This window comes from Electrophorus electricus, chromosome 8 (genome assembly GCF_041902795.1).
Source record: "Electrophorus electricus isolate QZ-2024a chromosome 8, ASM4190279v1, whole genome shotgun sequence".
NCBI lineage: Eukaryota > Metazoa > Chordata > Actinopteri > Gymnotiformes > Gymnotidae > Electrophorus > Electrophorus electricus.
In genome coordinates, this window is record NC_137504.1 from 15,131,141 (window position 1) to 15,150,758 (window position 19,618).

Genomic DNA, 19,618 nt, shown 5'->3' on the forward strand with positions numbered 1-19,618 from the left:
GCAACATTCGACCCCAGCATGACAGTACTCCAAAATATGTGCTGCAGTGATGCAGGTTTTGATACTGAATCCCTCCATGTTCTCCCATGATCTCATTACACAACGGTGGCCTTCCGACTCCGGCTCTGTACTCAGCAATAATGCTCTGCTTGCACCATTCCATAGAGTGACAGTATAGTCAGCAGGGGGAGACAGGAACCACTTTGGAGTGAACCAGTACACCACTTTACTCTATCAAGAAACCATTGCATAACATTCCTGGCAAGTACATCACTGAAGTTTCACACTCTGCTATACATCAGTGCTGGACAGGTGGTCTGAATCTTTTGTCTCACCTTTCTGTTTTCACTGACATTTATATATAATTTACATGTGGTGCTATGGGTTTTAAATAGGATTCATAATGATTTCTTTTTCTGTAAACGGTTCTAACTCAATGTTCATATTTTCATTATTGAATTACATTTCAAATGTAATTTCTACATTTTAGGGTTACTTAAAAGTATCTATAGCTGTCTCCCAGGTCTTTTAGCTGTTTTCCATATATTTTATATGGCCTTGGTATTTCAGCTCATATTCCCTTTTTACCTTCAGATGACTACAGATCTTCAGTCCCAATGTCCTTGCTATAGGTTCTGCTGGATGAGGGAGTCAACTTGACTCCATCTTGCTGTACAGCTTGATGTCATCCCTATAGAAGAGGATGTTATCTCCACTCCTGAATCTGTATCTATACCCACTTTCTATAATATTCTGGCTGAGAGGATTTAGGCCTACACAGAACATCTTTGGGTGCAGTGCATCACCTTGGTATATGCCACATTTTATGGTCACCTGAGCATATATAAAACAGGTGTTGGAAAGCTTCTTCATTTGTGATATATATATTGAACATTGTGCTCTTATTAAATAAATAAGTTTCTTCTGTCCTTGACCTGTTTGGCATAAGCCCACCCTTTTAGAAAGCACTTTGGGGCACATAAGTCAATACAGTAAAACAAAAGGAATATCCAAATAATAGTTATTAATATAGTTTAAACTCATCATCTTTCTCTCTTAAAAATGGAGGCTGTATGAGGTTGCTCGACCCAAATCTAAACCTAGATTTATACTGAACTCTTTACTGCCCTTGCTCTTTGTTATTTATCTAGAGAGGTCACTTTTGCCACTCTCTTGCTGAAACTGATACTGTTTCAATATAATAATTCACCCCCCCTCCCCCCCAGGTCAACATGATTCACTCATAAATTGGCCTGTTATTGCATGGAAATGCATTTCAGAGCTTGGTTATTTTAAAAATGCCTGGAGAGGCTATTTCATCGAGTCCAGGCCTGTGCAGCAAGTCAGGGTACTGCAAGTTTTCCACTGGGAATTTGTGTACTAATGTTGCCATGTTGCTTGCATCACATTCAATGACACATTCATTGACTTTCCAGTGCAGGACAACAGAGGGCATAGTTTGCAGTGTATTTTATGTTATAGCCAAATGTCATTGTTCATTTGAATAACACATTTATTACCATTTATGGTCTTCATTTAGTAATGGGAATAGTAGGAGCCATGTAGACCCATGTGACATTTCCAAAAAATATTCCAGAATATTGTGGTAATGATCAGAAGAAAAGGAGCATGATGAGTGTTTCAAAACTCGTGTATGAAAGATGCAGTTGTAAGTAAACAGCATTGTACGTATTCAGTAGTAAATAGTCATGACTGATTAATGTACATCAAAATGGAATGTTCTTTAAAAAAAAGCTAAACAACTGTTCTAACTTGTATATATTCAGGAACAAAATTGGCACATCACTGATTTAGACCTGCCTCCTTTTTTATCTTTATTTTATTTTTTTGATTCAACAGTAGAAAAGTAACATAAAAATTTAAACAAAGACAATCAAACTAACATAAATACAATAACTACTTGGACTGCTCTATTCTTTCCTTAAAACACTCCACACTAATGTAGCTAGTTGTACAAACAAGACAACTCTGTGAACTCTGAACAGGTGAGCAATGCAGTAAGCCTCAGTACTGAATATAAACTAAAGGTAAGTGAACTGACTCACAACGCTGACTTATTCCAGTGTGACTAATTCTTTGCAGAGCCCTTAAACCCTTCCGGTTGACACTCCCTCCTGTGGTAGGTATGCGTTACTACTACTACGAACAACAAACAAAACGGAGAAAATCCCCCAGAAGTTACTTGTTGCAGCTAAGAAAGTAACCAATTTACAATATAATAACTGGGGAGAATTGCTTGCCTGTTTTGCACTATGCAAAGTTTAGCACTCTGTTATATGTAAGTCAGCTACCTCAACAGAAATAAAATCAACTGTCAAAAATAACATTCAAGGAAAACTCCAAAGAAAATGAAGATTATCTTTTCTCTGCAGGTTTTCAGCAATAACATGGTTTTATCATTTGTTTTCTCAGAACTCTTGTTCAGATTTTAAAGCCTTAGTTGCTAACATTTACATACTTTTGTTAATTTTAATGGTCCTTGATTTCCCATGGACTTTCTGTTTTGCTTCAGTAACTCCACTGAGAACAGTCAGAAAAAGAAATAAGCCTGACAAGCAGATAGGAATGGGGTTTTTTTAAACCAATGCCTGGTCATAGTCAACAATTGGAAAAAGTCACACTCAGGATTAACCTGCTATTTTATGATGCCTTTCTATAAGGATTCACACATTTATCTGCTGCTGGTCAAGTGACCAATAAAAACAAACAAACAAACATACAAACATACCAGCCTCATTCACAAAGCTTTGATCACATTGGAGGTCTTGCACTGCTGATGGTAGCACAAAATAAAACTGCAGACTAGCATTGAATGTCTGAAGCCACTAATGTCTAACATGTTGGAAACAAAAAGATGAGCACCTCACTGAGCAAGGCAGCAGTCCCTCTCCAGGAAAAAAAAGATTCCAAGCAATTCCTAATGTTTTTGTGGGCAAACTTGGTTTTGAAAATAGGGAAGCTAAGTGTTTGAATTGTATTAATGCCCCTTTTCCTAATTTATCCTAATTTGCATTTTGGTTTGTCAAATGTCATCAGTATAAACCATGCTGTGACTACTCGAAATTTCTGTGACCCTGAACCAGTCTCTGTTTTCTAAAATGCTAATTTAGCCTTTCCTGAGAGAAGGAATACGGAGCTCTTTAAAGCTTAAAGCAGGTAATGCATTTGAAAGGTAAGGCATGAGGATTCCATGTTTTGCTTATCTTCTCTTTTTTTTCATCAACTAATGACCTCTTCCTGCCCCAAGCAATTATCATATCCATCCATTTTAACTGAGGGATGTAATGTTAGAGCGGCCACCAGGGGGCACCACAATACGCCTTCCAGCTGGCCTGATGGGGGCTTCTTCGGGACCTATGCAGGGTGAGACAAAGGAGAGAAGGAATGGGCAGAAAGTGAAGGATCATTAACATGTGCTATAGTGCAGTGGCACAGAGTTTCACAAAGACTGCCTTGAACAGTACCTGTTGAATAAATAAAAACATCTGCTTATCTATTCAACATATATGTAGAAAAAAATGACTGCCTAGTTAAAAGATAAATACTGCATCCATCACAATTTAGCAGTGATCCTAGCTATTTGTTGTAACTCTCTGGGTTAAAACTTTCATGATAAGATTCCTTTATTAATACACATGGGGAAAATTCAGGAATTCATCCAAGAATAATAATAAAAAACATAATTTTAATAGGCACTAGGATTTATGAACAACAAGAGTTAACCACATTTCTTGTGATTCAGTTTAAGAGCATTTAAAAGATGTGACTTTTTTTGTTATCCCCCCCAAGTTAAACTTATAAGAAAGTGACATTTTCAAACATGCACCCTTTTTGAATCACTTTTCCCATTGCCCTTACTTCAAGGGTGGATTTTAAGATGTTTTACATTGCATCTAACCACTAAAAATGTGGCATTTATGCTCTCCGTAGGTGCATATTTTTGGAAATGCTTAACTGGTAGCGTCTTCCACAGACACCTCATTGCCTGTTGGACAGTGTTTGTCTAATAGTGATGGTCTGTTAGCATATGTGGAGGGAATGGTGATGAAAATAACCGCAAGCCTGTCCTGTAAGATAAGGGTCATGACCCTTTACTGTGCATGCCCTCACTTCAGTTCTCAGCCTGTTGCAGTGAAGCCAGATTTAAGCAAAGCTCGCACGGTGATGTAATATAAACAGTACATGAGCCTTCACTAGCCTTGGTGATGGGAAATCAGCTCTCTATCCTCTCTACTTAAGGGACGACAGGGGGGTGGAGGAATATTTTCCAATCTAGATCACTATCCACTATAAGTGCATCACGCATAAACCATTCTCATAAAATGCTGTTTATATCCATTCACCCTGACAAGTTACATTAGTTTTTAACAGGCTGCAGATGCGCAGTATAAGGGTCTTTGTTCCCATGTACAGCTCAGCACAGCCACATGCATTAGGGCACTACATAAGAAATTCTGATTACTCTTTATAAAGTAGGACTTGGTCTAATTATACCCAGGTCTAGGCGCAGAAGACTGCAAGTAGGAATTGTCGAATAGGACTGACAATGTTTCTCAATATGATTCAAGGTGATTATTCCCAAAATGTCCTAAAGTAGCAGGGTTTTAATGAAATAAATTGACACTGCAGTTTCTTTATATGGAACTTGTTAGGCTATAAACACAATAGGCTAATATAGAAATCCTTAAAATACAAAACTGGTCATAGGAGAGTACACTACAAGAGTTCATACTAAACGTGAACTATATGCTAGAATGCTACACGTGGCAAGACAAGTTTATTTAAATAGCGCATTTCATACACAAAAGTAATTCAAAGTGGTGAACCTAAAATAAAGAACATAGAGAGGAATGAGGTAAACAATTTTATCTTAAAGGAATAAATTTAATTGACATATAATTAAAAAAGATAAAAGGAATACATCTTAAGAGAACTTTACAGTAGTTGAAATAAAACTGAAATGTCTGTGTGTGGCTCTGTGTGTAATCACAATTATATAACATCACAATTTATTTTACAACAAAATGTATTCAAATCTTGATCACAAATCATGATCAAGACCTAGTAATTGATGTATATTTGGAATGTAGCATATATAATTTATTTGTCACATGAAGTGCATATGTGTTTTATATGGTGTGTTTGATAGTTAGGATTTGAAGAGAGACAGAAAAGATCAGGATTACCTGCTAAGGTGAACCCTGACTGATGGAGGTTCCTGATCGGAGCCTTGGTGGGAGAGGTTCGGGCAGATGCAGAAGGAGTACCTCCCCTGGACATGGGAGTGAAATCTGATACCGGTCCATCGTACATGCCCCGGGGAACTGCCCTTAACACAGCCAGCTACCGAAGAGGGCCAAGGAGTGGAAGAGGACAAAATGAAATTTCAGCATTTGTAGCTGCTGTAGCAAAGGGCTACAGTAGTTTCCCCCAAAACTGTTATTTAAAAGCAGTTCTCATATTGCTGAAAAAAGCTCAGCATATTGCTGCTAAAACAAGTTCTGATGGCCTGCAAATTAAGCAAAGCAGAAAGAAAATTCTTTGAAGGACAAACATGGCAGTCACACAATAACACTACCATTACTCTTAATCAGACAGGAAGCTTTTCTCTCTGCTTCAGTGAGACAGGAAGCTGCAGAGTTAGGAACTTGCTGAATTACTAACGGTACAGATTTGTTACCACGATCACCACATCTGTACTGCCTCATAGTCAAGGCCTGAGTGTATCTTTTTTCAAATAAGCCAAAAACCATAAGGCATCAAATGAATAAAAAAATAAAGACCTGAGACTTTGATTCAAGTATTGGATTATTGTCCATTATTTATGTACTATGCACTTGAAACATACTGTTACAGCATGAATGAAAATAACTTTGTGGAACACATGGTGGCTGAAATCAAGGCAAGTAACAGAAAGACACTGAACCATGTGCTAACACAAACTGTATATTCACTAAATGACTAAAACACGATACTGCTACTGCAGCCCCAGTAAGGTTTACATTTACATTTACATTTATGGCATTTAGCAGACGCTCTTATCCATGGGGACTTACAAAAGTGCTTTGTCACACTCTTACAACAGCGTCACCAGTTAAGAAATTGTTCCTATTGTTTAGTTACCCTTTGTACTATCTGATCAGTTTATCTTCCACTTCTGAAAAGTGAGAACAGGGCATCCATTATGTACATAAAGGAGCTGCCTTAACGCTCTTCTCTCATAGCTGGGAAATAATACTGTGGTCATACAGAGGTCCGTTGTGTCTCGCAGAGGAGCAGTGAGTTAAACTGACAGCAGTGGAACTTCTAGCATTACGGCCACTGGTTTTAATTACTGCAGCTGACTATATCTCGAAGAAAGATGGTGTAAGTGTGGGCAGCAGGCTTGGTAAAAATCCAATTACAAAACAGAGCTGTGAAGGCAACTGCTTGGTACCACTGTCCTTTTTGAGGCTACATTACTGCCAAAGACATAGCCCTTTTCTTTGAAGCTTCAGCCTTTTTTTAATGTCCAAGCTGGATTAATGAATGCTACTTTATCTTTTCAATCCGTACAATAAAAAAAATACATCTGTTATAAAACGTCAAAGAACTAACTGAAAAACGGTTCCAACTGTAGCTGCAGTTTCCGTACCAGGAATACTTGATCATTTAACTGAGTTCCATTAGCAGCCCCTAACCTGGCCGTAATGTTGTGTCTACATGGACACACAACTTGGAACCCTGTGAGCCAGCCAAGGCACTAGCACCAAAATGGGCCTACCACACAGGAATTAATGACAAACCAGTCCCAGTTAAAACCACAATGTAGCTTTGTCAATTTACTGTGATACAAAGCTGCTGAATACACAATGACACCGATGATAAAAACCTGCCCCAGTCTGGTTTCCTAGATGACCCTAGCAACCTGTGCTGAGGGATCGAATCAAAGGAAGAACCTCTGTCATCACAGAGAAGAACAAACGAATCCCTCCTATTTTGCGTGCTTGGGTCTGTGGCCACTGGTGTGGGCATACCTGTTTCCTGGCTTTGACACGCTTGTATGCGAAATCCGGGAAAGGTGAGCAAGGGATAAAGCGGCCAGAGCCAGAGGTGGCTTGCAGCTTTCCATCCTCCAGGATGATCTTGCCCTGGCAAACGACCAACGTGGGGGCACCACGGAGCTCCATGCCCTCAAACACATTATACTCCGCAGCCTGGGGAGGTGGGGAAAAAAGACAAATCCAATCAGTAAAATGTGGTAAGGAGGCCTACAAGGGCAATGAGTGCCAGTCCACCCTGAGCTTATGTACTTCGCATTGTGTCAGTGAGTCAATGCATTTGTAAATGTAAGGTCACCCAAAGCTCAAGACCATCTGTTTTTTTTCTGACATTGAATGGTTAATTGCTTTTTGTGGAAATCAAGCACAAAAAAGTGATTAGATGGTAAAATAAAGGAACAGGAGCATGCCTACACTTCTACGTTCATTGACACTTACAGCCCTTTCCTGGCCACACCCTTCCTCTTCTTTTAAGTTTAGCATGACTTTAGCAAAGCAGCTGAAAAGGCTAACCAGGCTATGTCATCACTATATTACTACAAACTGGAGGGATGCAATAGCTAATAGAGCAGGTAAGGCAAGGTGCTAGCTCTGCTAAGGTCATGAGTTTGATTCCCAGGGGCCTCACAGAGCATCATAATGTAAAATATATAAGTTGTTCTGTAGGTAATGTGTGATAAATGTCTGATGTTTGGCAGAAAGACCATGCTGAAAGTCTTCCCTCCTAACTAATGTATTCCCCATTCACCACTAGGCTCATGATATGTCTAATTCTTACACCCCTCCTTTTCTCAGTGACTCCTATATTCCACACCATGTAGTCTGAAGGAGAAACCTCCCAGAACTCCAGCCAGAGCAGTATGTCATGAAGCTTACAGTGGTCTACACTGGCAGCAAGACACTTTTGAACAAAGTCAGCCTCTTCAGAAACACGAGTTCGCAGTATTTTCCATTGCTCCTTTGGGACTGACCTCATCTGTGGAATTTACACCTGACACAAATGATGAACAGATGCTGTGAAACATTCACATGCACATACATACTCTCTGCAACACATGTCAGATACATTAGGGGGTAACCCAACAGGACATGCACAACAAATTCATCTAACACTAACTGTATTCTTGAAGTACACACTATTGCAACATATGTGCTGCAAATTGTAACAAAAGATCTCACCAACTTTGAGGTCCTGGAACAAATATGGTCATAGCTGAAATTAAGTAGTGCAATTTCCCCTCAATCTCCAGCCAAATTCTGGTAAATTGAATTTTGGGGACTTTTAAGATATGCTGTATGCATATATTGGGCACAATGCAAAAAGGGGGTCATATTTTGAAGACCATATAACTTAAAAGTGGGCTAAAAAATAATTTAAACACAATATAAAATTTGCCAATAGTGAATATTCCACATTTAAAAACAATACTACTGATTCTTAAAGTAAATTTTTGGGCTCCCATATCAAAGTGTGCTAGGTACCAAAACAGCAAACTGTAAATTTAAAACTAAATATTCATGATAGATTTGCCACTAAGCTGATACAAGTGTAATAAGCACAACATTGTAGTATGAACTGTCTTTAATTACATGGATGTTCTACTACAACTTTGTGGAGCAACATGAGAGTGTATCAGTTACTCTTGAGCAATTTCGCACATGGATCTGTTGGAATATCCTCTGTACATACAGCAAAAAAAAGAACTAAAGTTGCTCTGAAGACAAACAGCAGTCTAATTCTTCTTTATTAATGTACTCATAAAATGCTTGGTGTTTATTTTTTCTGCATTAAGTAGATCTTGGCTCTGAACTTTTTTTTTTTGAGGTCAAAGAGAAAATGGAGGAAAGAAACAGAGAGGAAAGAAGTGAGTGGCTTGGGAATGAGACCATGGCTGCGCTCTAATTAACAGCATGTGAGGAGAAAAGAGAGAAGAAAACAGAGCGACAGCACTTATCCTGGACACCCTTCCCGCCTTTATTAATCTGTTCCACACCATCCATCTATCCTGTTTCTCACAGTTGTTCTCTGGACATAGAAATCCCAGCAGCTGACATTACCCAGCCAGATCCAGGGACGGTAAAAACATTCCACCATCTCTCACCCTCCCTGTTCTTTATCTTTCTCTTTTTTCTTTTTCTCTGTTGCTGTTCCATCTCTCTCCTTCTCACATGTACAAATGCTGACATAAACAAGTTGATCTTTCAAGTAAGTTTTTTTTTAATCCACTTTATCCCTCTTACAATTCTGCTCAAGTTTTTCCCTGTCCAGCTCTCTCTCTCCAATCCTCTTTCCACTACTTCTACATTTTTCACCATGAAAAGGCCATGGAAATTCGAAAGCGCCTATGTCCTGTTATTGTCTGTGAAGTATTTTGCTCACGACACTCTTGTATGGAGACAACAGGAGATGACAAAAAAAAGCAAACCCTGCCAAGGATGATGTCATAGCCAAGTCCTCATGTGTAACTACACAAGCAGTGTGAAGGTTCAGAAAATTCTTGTTTATATCTTTTAAAAGAGAGCATTGTCTGTCCCTCCATTCCCATGTGTGACAAATCCAATGGAGATTCCTTTGCCCTTCTCAATTCCACTGGTACTATTTAACATGTGTGATAGAGCTGGCAGATATTCTTCTAAAATTTCATCCCCTGCCACAAATCTCTTTTTTCTTTGACCAACTTTCAGTGCACAGTTCAAACTGATCGCTATCACTTTTAAAATACAACATAACTGCAGGTGCTCAATAAAATCCTCATAAGACATCATGATGAGGGAAAGAAATCCAACTGGCCTGACAAAGTAAGACTGGAGTGCAGGTTTTTTTATTGGATACCTCCATTTCTCTGCCATTGCAAGCAGTCAGGAGTGCTCTTTATGAGGATGAAGTGTATCCATCACACACTTTAATACCAACCCTCCACGGAGACCTCCATCTCCGCCCAGAGGAACCAGAGGTCAGTGGAAGCATGCCAGGTCTGCTTCACTACTTCTCTCACTCTCTTGCTAGAATGCTCACTGTTTCTTCTGGCTATGTCTGGTCTTTCCTGTCTCTTCCAAAGGCAATTGGCACAGAAAATTGCAATATATCTTGTAGGCATCCTGTTGTCTTACAGAGTTGTGTGTTTTCGCTGTGATGGTTCTGACTACATCTGGATCCCAGATGACCAGGTCACTGTCAGAGCCAATGGCTATCCGGCCCTTGCGTGGGTATAGGTTCAGGATCTTAGCTGCGTTGGTGCTCGTCACAGCCACAAACATGTTCTCATCCATTTTACCGGTAACCTGAGGAAGAAAAGAAAATTTGAAAAGAAAAAATTTTTCCATCATCAACAAAACTGAACATACAAAATCAAGTATGTTGAAAATTGTAATGTTTCATGCACTTCTGTACTGCAGTTGCAAATTATTCCTAGAGAACAGTGACTCATAAAAAAAAACCAAAAAAAAAAACCATTAACATACAATTAAACAATAACTGCTAAACTACTATCTTTTCACTGTTTCTCACTAGCAATTTATAACTGTCCATTAATGTAAGGGTTTCTACTCTAGTGGTATTATTTCGAAAGCATATGCTCTGTGTAACGTGTGTGGCCCGAGTGCCAAAGGGTGAGGGGCAGGACGCACAGGCTCCAGCGACGTAGACGAACATTTATTGTTTCCATAAAGACAATGGCACTCACATATAACACAAGAAATGAACATGAACACGAAACCTTTAACACGGAACAAAAACGATAAACATGAATACATGTAACAATGACGAGTGGAACGTACAACGACAACGCTAACATCACCAGTGACCAAGGACACTGCACACACTGATGCAGGTTTAAATACACATAGACAAAACGAGATACAGGTATGTGCAGGCGTGGCCACAAACAAAGATCCTCCCACTGCACGTGGCGGGCCAAACCATGTGACTCGCGGGAGGCGAGCGTTCCGTGACACTCTAGCTGCAAAAGGCTTCAAACTCTCATTCTCTCTCTCTCACACAACCACTCCCCTCACACACAATGTGCATCTAACCAGATGACATAATTCCAACTGTGTGAAAAAAAAGCACAGAGTTGGGATTAGAAAAAGCACAGAGCACAGGGCTTCCAAGAAAACGTAAAAAAAGAGACACCCATACAAATCCCCTTTCAAGATGAATATGGCTCACACATTCCCGTTACCGCAATGTTTTGTTAAATAAATGAACAAACAAACAGATAGAGCTGGAGCAAAACTAGTCACAAAGTGGTGTTAGTATTAACAGAACAGAAGAGTGATAGTTGTAGTTAAAAATCCGCATAAGGGCCTCACCACAGCTTTGTCCCAGATGAGAGACATTCTCTCCTCTACTCCATTCACTCCTTCAGGGATCTGGGTGAAATCATCCTTCCCAATGGCCTTCTGAGCCACGCTGAATGTGCAATGGGCACTGCCGGTCACATTCAGATCACCACTGGGCAGAGGCGACAGAGCAGATATTTTTTTAACACCCTGAGATCAAAACTATGCTCAAACTAGACTCTTGGTGACATTCAGCACTGCAGTATTCCATCGTCATGCTATATAAGGCATATGTTCTCTCCCAAATTCTCAGCATTCCTATGAGCTAGGCTGGAATTTGAGCATTGCTGGCAGGGAATGGGTTAAAAACTAAGGATATAATTGACCACTATTGTAGCTATGACAGTGGCCTTCCTGAAACACAGGAAAACCACTTTAAAAGCCACTGTACATCCAAGCCTCTGTATTATTTTTGGCTTTAACCATGGGACTTTCCAAGTACATTCAGTATGAGAAGCAGTGCATTTCTCCTATACCCACACTGGCAATGATCTTGCCCCTGTGCAGCTGCACATAAGGTAGCAGCGGTATTTTCTCTTGTAGCTGTGATCTATGCTCTATTGGAGACTTGGCAAAAAGTCAGACTGCTATGCTTTGATTAAAAGGCTCATCTAGAGAACAGACAAAATCAAGAGCTGAAGGTTTATTTCTCAGTCCCTTTTTAATTACATCTAACTTGACTTTTCTGTTTGAATTCTGGATAGCACACATTACATAATGATGTTCTTACAGTGGATATGTCTTGACATAACTAATGACATGCACATATAACATGGTGAAAACCTAGCAAACTTGCTTAAAGTCAATCAAAATGATTGTATTTATATCTGGTAAAATCATTTGTTTGAAATAATGTCATTCGACATAATCATGTGATGCAATATTAGTGTTTTGATTGGTTGCTTCATGAAACATGTTGAGATGGATGCAACTTTTGCAGCTGAGTTTCTTGCAAGTTGCTGGCTACTTTACATTTTGCGACTCATGTGAAATTTAGTTTCATGTACTTGGCTGATTCCTTTCACCTGGCCAATAGAGTGTTCAGGTAGTCCGGAGTGGTGGGGTCTGGACTGAGAGGTGGGGAAGTCACATAAGAGGCAGCCTTGGCCCAATTCTTGCTCCAGTAGTGAGTCCCGTCTGTACCCAGGCTAGCTGTGATTGGCTCACCAAACACCACATTACCTGTGAATGAAGTCCAAAAGCAAATTAGCATGTCTAGCTGTCTTGGCTTAGAAAATATTGACATTGGCATGCAATGCTGAGTGTTTTGTCAAACAAATGTATCTGGTGAGTAACAAAGTTTCACACAAATGTAAACACACAAGGAACCTCTTAGTGGAAGGCTAATCAAGATAGCAGATTTTCAGCTGCAGTTACAGTGTCTGGTGAAGCACACGGCTGGTTAGGCTAATGGTCTGGCTTGCAAATCAGGTCTCCACTGACAAATTTGTCTGAGTCTGAGATTTGGGTACAACATATGGTGGTGAAAAAGGTGTCACTATATCAATCACTCATCCACTGCTTCTACTTTGAGCATATATATCATTCTACCATCCAGACTGAATCAGCTTAAGCTCATAAACCCCTCATGAATGGCAGATGGGTTTCTGAAGCTAGCTGGATGATACATCGCATCATTGTTGATGGATTCCTCTGAAAAAGGTCTTTCTCTTTTCCGTCTATAACTGCCTGGTAAATCTTCATCACAGCTGGAGAGCTTAAATAAATGTATAGCTTCATGCTAGGATATAATGTAGTTTTTCCAACCTTTAAGCAAAGCACAGGGTTGCAGTTTTAAAAAACATATAGACATCCACATTGCTGCAGGATTTTTTTGTGGTTTGTCATCTACTTTAACACACCCTTATGCACAGTCACTGTGCATATGACCTGGTTTTGCAACACTCTGCCTTTGGGCATGTTTTAGAGCTTTGGAGGTGGACCGCAGCTTAGTGCTGACAACAGCAGTGGTGCATGTTGTGTATTTATCCAAGTAGTTATGCCAAGTGTTCTTGCCTTGACTTTAGTGCAACACTTTATCAGTCTATTTTTATTTGCTCCTTAAAGCAGAAGTAATGAACATTTAGTTTACTTTGATTATGCAGTGCATTACACTCTAGATATAGTTCTAGAAATCATGGCAGCCACTACTGTTAGACAGATTGCTATTATTAAAGACAAGCTTGTGTCCCTAGTCTGATAAGGCCTTGCATCAGTATGCACCTCAAAGAAATGTATAATGTCTATCACAGAGGGCTAAACTTGGAACATCGGTGGCTATATACTAATATGCCTACATGGTGATGTTTATGGTACCTTTTTTTCTGGCCTGTGAAATGATGTCAGCTGCGCTTTTGCTCATTACACGGGTCACATAGAGGGGACAGTTGGTCTGGCTGGCAATGGTAACGGCCCGGAACACCGCTTCAGCTTCCAACTACACACACGCGCACACACACACACACACACACACGCACACATATATATGTTCAGATTTTCTTGGTGTCATGTAGGAAATGGAGTGAATTAGGCAAACATTCTTATAGCTGGCTATTTATATCTTGCACAGCAAACAACAAACATAGTTACATACAAATATGTTCTCTTAATTATAGTAATCCACCTATAATTTAGACAGTCGATCTCTGCATTTGATGTGGCCCGTTTAATGGGATCTCATCATTTGGTATGTGTAACTCTTCACACAAGACCTTAAACCAAGCGTAATGGGCCGCACTGTGCCATAATGGCTAGACGTTATTTTGAGTCTGTGCATGCTGCTACATGTATTCCAAACATTTACCTCTTCTGGTCGGCTGAGAACGTGCCCCTCTGGTCCAGTGATGCCCATGCCCAGCATGCGGGCCTGCTCCTGTAGGTACAGTCAGTCCGTTTTATAGAGCACAGGAACACACGTGACTATTCACAGTGGAGCCTAGAGCTGAGGACCTTCACCTCTGCACATACACAATATATACCCAGGGGCTCAGTACCCAAACAGACCCCGAATCAGTGCTACAGACTTGTGTGGAACCATAGACACACCCTGGTCTCTTCATTTACTGTAAACTTCCTTGTCATTTAGATGCTTTCTTTATTATGTGTGTGTTCATTATGCAGTACATGGCACATTAAAGCACCACAAGTTTAAGCCCTTTTTCAGAGTCTTTTGAAATCGTGGGGCTGTGCGATGTGAATGCAATTGTGTGACAACATTTTTTGCTCTGGCTGTGTATTCCAGCACATTACATGTGAAAGAAAAATGAATGAAAAAAAGACTAAGTTAAAGAAAACCCCATTAGCTTAAATTTGAGGTTAACACTACAACATTAAGTATGTTGAGTCCTGTTGGAAAACTGATTGATACATTGTTAAAGGTCCAGTGCATACTGATGATCTTAGGAATAGCAAAAGATCTGTCTGAACCCAGAACACTAGAATAGTGGATAACAAAAGGAATACTTTCAGTTATGAGGACCAACTGTTGCACATATCAAGAACACATAAGTGGTCTTAAGGTCTTAAGTGGACATAAGGTCGTATAGACAGAAGTGGTGAAGATCATTTCAACTACACTTTTAGTCCAGTAGTATTTAATGGTAATTAAACCCTTTCATGCCATTTGGGGTAAAAAGGAATACTAGGCAACCTTCACCTGGCATGAATAAGACCATTCAGTCAATGTCCAGACATGAATAAGACCATTCAGTCAATGTCCAGTCAATGTTCAGACATGAATAAGACCATTCAGTCAATGTCCAGACATGAATAAGACCATTCAGTCAATGTCCAGTCAATGTTCAGACATGAACAAGACCATTCAGTCAATGTCCAGACATGAATAAGACCACCCAGTTAATGGCCAGTCAATGTCCAGACATGAATATGTCCATTCAGTCAATGGCCAGTCAATGTTCAGACATGAATAATTCTATCCATTCAATGTCCAGACATGAATAAGACCATTCAGTCAATGTCCAGACATGAATAAGACCATTCAGTCAATGTCCAGTCAATGTCCAGACATGAATAAGACCACCCAGTCAATGTCCACACATGAATAACACCATCCGGTTAATGTCCAGTCAATGTCCAGACATGAATAAGACCACCCAGTTAATGGCCAGTCAATGTTCAGACATGAATATGACCATTCAGTCAATGTCCAGACATGGTTCAGACATGAATAATTCCATCCATTCAATGTCCAGACATGAATAAGACCATTCAGTCAATGTCCAGACATGTTCTAGACATGAATAAGACCATCCAGTGAATGTCCAGACACGAATAAGACCAACACCAATAGATTAATTTACACCACCAAAAACCCTGAGTCCATAAGCTATACAAGAAGACTTCCCTGAAATATCCTGGCCTCACCTACAGACAAAACATATATTAAAAAATTCAGACGTTTAGGACATTTTTCCTCTTATCAACAACAGATACGGTCTTATAGACAGAAGAGGTGAAGATAATTTCAACTACACTTTTAATCCAGTAGTATTTAATGGTAATTAAACCCTTCCATGCCATTTGGGGTAAAAAGGAATGGTAGGCAACCTTAACTTGGCATAAATAACACCATTCAGTCAATGCCCAGATATGAATAAGACCATTCAGTCAATGTCCAGTCAAAGTTCAGACATGAATAAGACCATTCAGTCAATGTCCAGACATGAATAAGACCACCCAGTTAATGGCCAGTCAATGTTCAGACATGAATATGACCATTCAGCCAATGTCCAGACATGGTCCAGACATGAATAATTCCATCCATTCAATGTCCAGACATGAATAAGACCATTCAGTCAATGTTTAGACATGTTCCAGACATGAATAAGACCATCCAGTGAATGTCCAGACATGAATAAGACCAACGCCAATAGATTAATTTACACCAACCAATTTACACCACCCTGAGTCCATAAGCTATACAAGAAGACTTCCCTGAAATATCCTGGGCTCACCCACAGACAAAACATATATTAAAAAGTTCAGATATTTAGGACATTTTTCCTCTCATCAACAACAGAGTCAAGGAAAAAACAGAAAGCAAAAATAAATTTATGGTTACTATGCTGGCATCTGAATAAAGGACCAAAGAAAAATATTTCAAGCAACTTCTCAAAAGCACACTTCCTCTACTTTATTTGAAGTGTGAATCTTTTTCTTTTGTCTAGCTATGAAATATAGGACAGGCTTGACTGAGTGCTAAAGTATGACATTTGTGTTGGTGAGTATGTGCACTCGTCTGCCCATACCTCAGCAATAATCTCTCCATTTTCTGCGTGGACCTGCACAATGCCTCCAAGTTCTCCGAGGAAAGTGAAGATCTCATAGAGCTGGATGAAAAAAAAAAAAAAAACTTAAGACCCTTCCCTTTCTTGGCCTCCCTTATAGATACACACCTTCCCACGCAATCACACAAGAAATCAACACTCAGGCAAAGCACACACACACACACACTAGAATAGGCAAAGATTTACATGATGTAATCCTCACATTTCTTCCCTACAATATACACACATCTCAGTAGAGAATGAGAACACATTAACCAGCATGAATCACTAGGCATTCACCAGATGTGGCAAAAACAGTTTGTCCATGCTGCTAGGAAAGCGGAGCAATGACATCTGCACAAACACTACCAAGTTTTTCACTCAAAAACTTCATGTTGAAGCGTTTTTATGTACTTTACATGTTTGAGACAGGTTTATGCTGCATTATTTTCGTTGGAGACTTTTTTGACCATAACAGTTCCCATTCCTGTGGTTTCTTGGTGATTTACCTCACTGTTGCTCATCTGATAAAGATCTTTGTAAGCCATGTAGACCTGATAGGAGTTGACTCCTGGACAGAGACAGACAGAATGAGAAGGAAAAAATAGAAATGAGGAAGAAGATGACAAAAAACAGCTTACACGACACACCCTGTACTGTCCACCTTACTGGTTCAGTACATTTTCATCTAAGAATACTAGCATTAAAAATAACAATATTATATATAGAACATGGCCCCCACCCTCACCCCTACCAAATTTTCACCTTTTTCCTTGAGCAGGACCTCCACTTCCTGCTTGACACTGTCGTTCCAGTGTGTGATGTCTACATGGAGCGAGTAGTCGCAGCATGCTTTATCATCTGCCCACTCCCTCCAGCGTTCAAAGGCCTCCACCAGGCTGCAGCCAGGGTCAGGGATCACGTGGTCGACTGTAGACGGAGAATGCCGGCAGAAGAGAGAGAGGGAGGGAGGTCATGAATTCTGCCACTGATCCTCAGTCTGGCTAACAACAATTTAGCCAAAAGGCCATGCTAATGGACAAACGGGCCGACAAGCACATGAGCACTGGCTTCTAAGGTTACCAGTGGTCATAATAAATGGCCAGTGAATGTAGGCAGAGGCTTTGTGCTTGTAGCAAAAAAAGAAACAAGCAGCTCACTCAGTGTGGTAGCAGCACACTCAGTGTGGTTTGGATTCAGAATCCAAACCACACTGAGTGAGCTGCTTGTTTCTTTTTTTAATGGAATGTGATAATGCTGTTAAGAATGCATGAAATCTAGTGGTTTACACTTAGTATTATGCTAATGAGATCATGCTACAAGCACAAATGCTCTACCCACATTCCCTGGCCATTTATTAAGTAATTGTGCCTTATAGGTGCATTTTATAGTTAGGGCTAACTGATCCCCTGCCTGTAAGTATACACTACAAGGTGATTCCATTAAAGTCAATGCTGATCTTTTTTTTTTGGGGGGGGGGGGGGGGGGGAGAAACACTATTCCTTTAAGATGTTTCCTTAGTTTACTGATGTTTCTGCGTATAGCACTCATTACAAGAAGCTCAACCAGCTAGTGCACATCCTATGCCAACTGGAAAAGAGAGGCCCATGGTCCTTCAGACTAAGACTTCTAAGCTTCTCTTAAACTCACCTTCATTGCAACTGAATCTGGAAAGACTTCCATCAAGCAAAACCTAATCCAGCTAAGAGCTTCCCAGTCTTACGCAGAAATGTGTCTGTGCACTACTTTAGTTTAATCCACTCTAGACATCTCTCAATGTCATTTAGCATTCATTAACTCCAGGAACACTACAGTGCAAAACAGAGACAGACATACAGCAGAATAACAGAACTAACTTTCCTTGAGTGTATTAAGTAGTCAATGGTCCAGCATAACAGCGATATAGTGAAAAGAGAGAGAGAGAGAGAGAGAGAGAGAGAGAGAGAGAGCTGAGAGACAGAAGCTGCTGCTTCTGTTTCTATGGTTTGTGGCAACTCTTATAGTGCTTCTGGGGTTCCACGGGACTAGTGTTTCACAGTGGGCCTCCCCAGGCCCTCACTTGAGCATTGTGTGGTCTGCTGGACCACTGCCTGCTTTGTGTCATTTAAGACTACATTATCATAGTAAGCACTCCCTACGCAGCCATATAGCTCCCTGCCAGTGAGTGATCCCTGGCAGTCTTAGCTTGGCTTGTCACCTTGAGTCACATTTTGACCTTCCTGGTTGCCTATTTAAATCAAGGATGAACCTCATGTGCCACAGTGCACAACTCGAGTTTGAAAAGAGACTAACCAGCCCACTTAGCCGATCTGGAAAGACTTCTGTAAACAGTCACTGACTGCTTTAGAACAAACAGTACTAGTACTAGTGTTTGACTGCAACTGCCAGTGTGTGACTGCAAGAACTTCTAAATTCATACAGGAATTTAAACCCATTAAAAGCCTTTCAGTTACAGTGGTAAACCATTTAAAAGCCTCCAGAAGTTAAAAGATATGACCCTATTCAATCATTTCATCCTAGTTTCACCACTTGTTTATACTGTTTTTTTCCCCTCATATATCCTCTTACCAATCATGGTGGTTCCCCCTGCCAGGGCTGCCTTGGTGCCCTGCGTGAAGTCGTCCACAGTGGTGGTGCCCCGATAAGGCATCTGGAAGTGGGTGTGGATGTCAATCCCCCCAGGGATGACCATCTTCCCATTTGCCTCAATCGTCTTTACCCCTCCTGGGACTATCAGGTTATCCCCAATTTGTCTGTTGATCAGGAGGAGATAGGACCTTAGGGAAGGGGACTGCTCAAACATGGGCTATATTTGTCACACTATTAACAATGACAGCTTCAGTATTTCACACACAACAGGACTCACAGTTGAACTGTACTTCAGGAAAACAGAAAACATCATTGCAGGCAACAAAATAGCAAAAATGAAAT

The 19,618-nt window shown here is 40.2% G+C and overlaps 1 protein-coding gene across 2 annotated transcripts in view; it reads right to left on the reverse strand.

The window, feature by feature from the left end:
- Positions 1-1,810: 1,810 nt before the first annotated feature.
- Positions 1,811-19,618, reverse strand: part of dpysl3 (dihydropyrimidinase like 3) — a 28,528-nt gene continuing 10,720 nt past the window's right edge. For both annotated transcript variants that reach the window (XM_027010998.3, XM_027010997.3), the window contains exons 3-14: positions 19,256-19,440; positions 17,453-17,617; positions 17,197-17,258; positions 16,670-16,750; positions 14,206-14,274; positions 13,719-13,839; positions 12,428-12,584; positions 11,373-11,514; positions 10,173-10,343; positions 7,038-7,217; positions 5,208-5,364; positions 1,811-3,375 (exon numbers count right to left, since the gene is read on the reverse strand). In XM_027010998.3, coding sequence (XP_026866799.2) covers positions 3,290-3,375; positions 5,208-5,364; positions 7,038-7,217; positions 10,173-10,343; positions 11,373-11,514; positions 12,428-12,584; positions 13,719-13,839; positions 14,206-14,274; positions 16,670-16,750; positions 17,197-17,258; positions 17,453-17,617; positions 19,256-19,440 — 1,576 coding nt within the window. In that variant the 3' untranslated portion in view covers positions 1,811-3,289. The remainder of the gene's footprint in view (positions 3,376-5,207; positions 5,365-7,037; positions 7,218-10,172; positions 10,344-11,372; positions 11,515-12,427; positions 12,585-13,718; positions 13,840-14,205; positions 14,275-16,669; positions 16,751-17,196; positions 17,259-17,452; positions 17,618-19,255; positions 19,441-19,618) is intronic.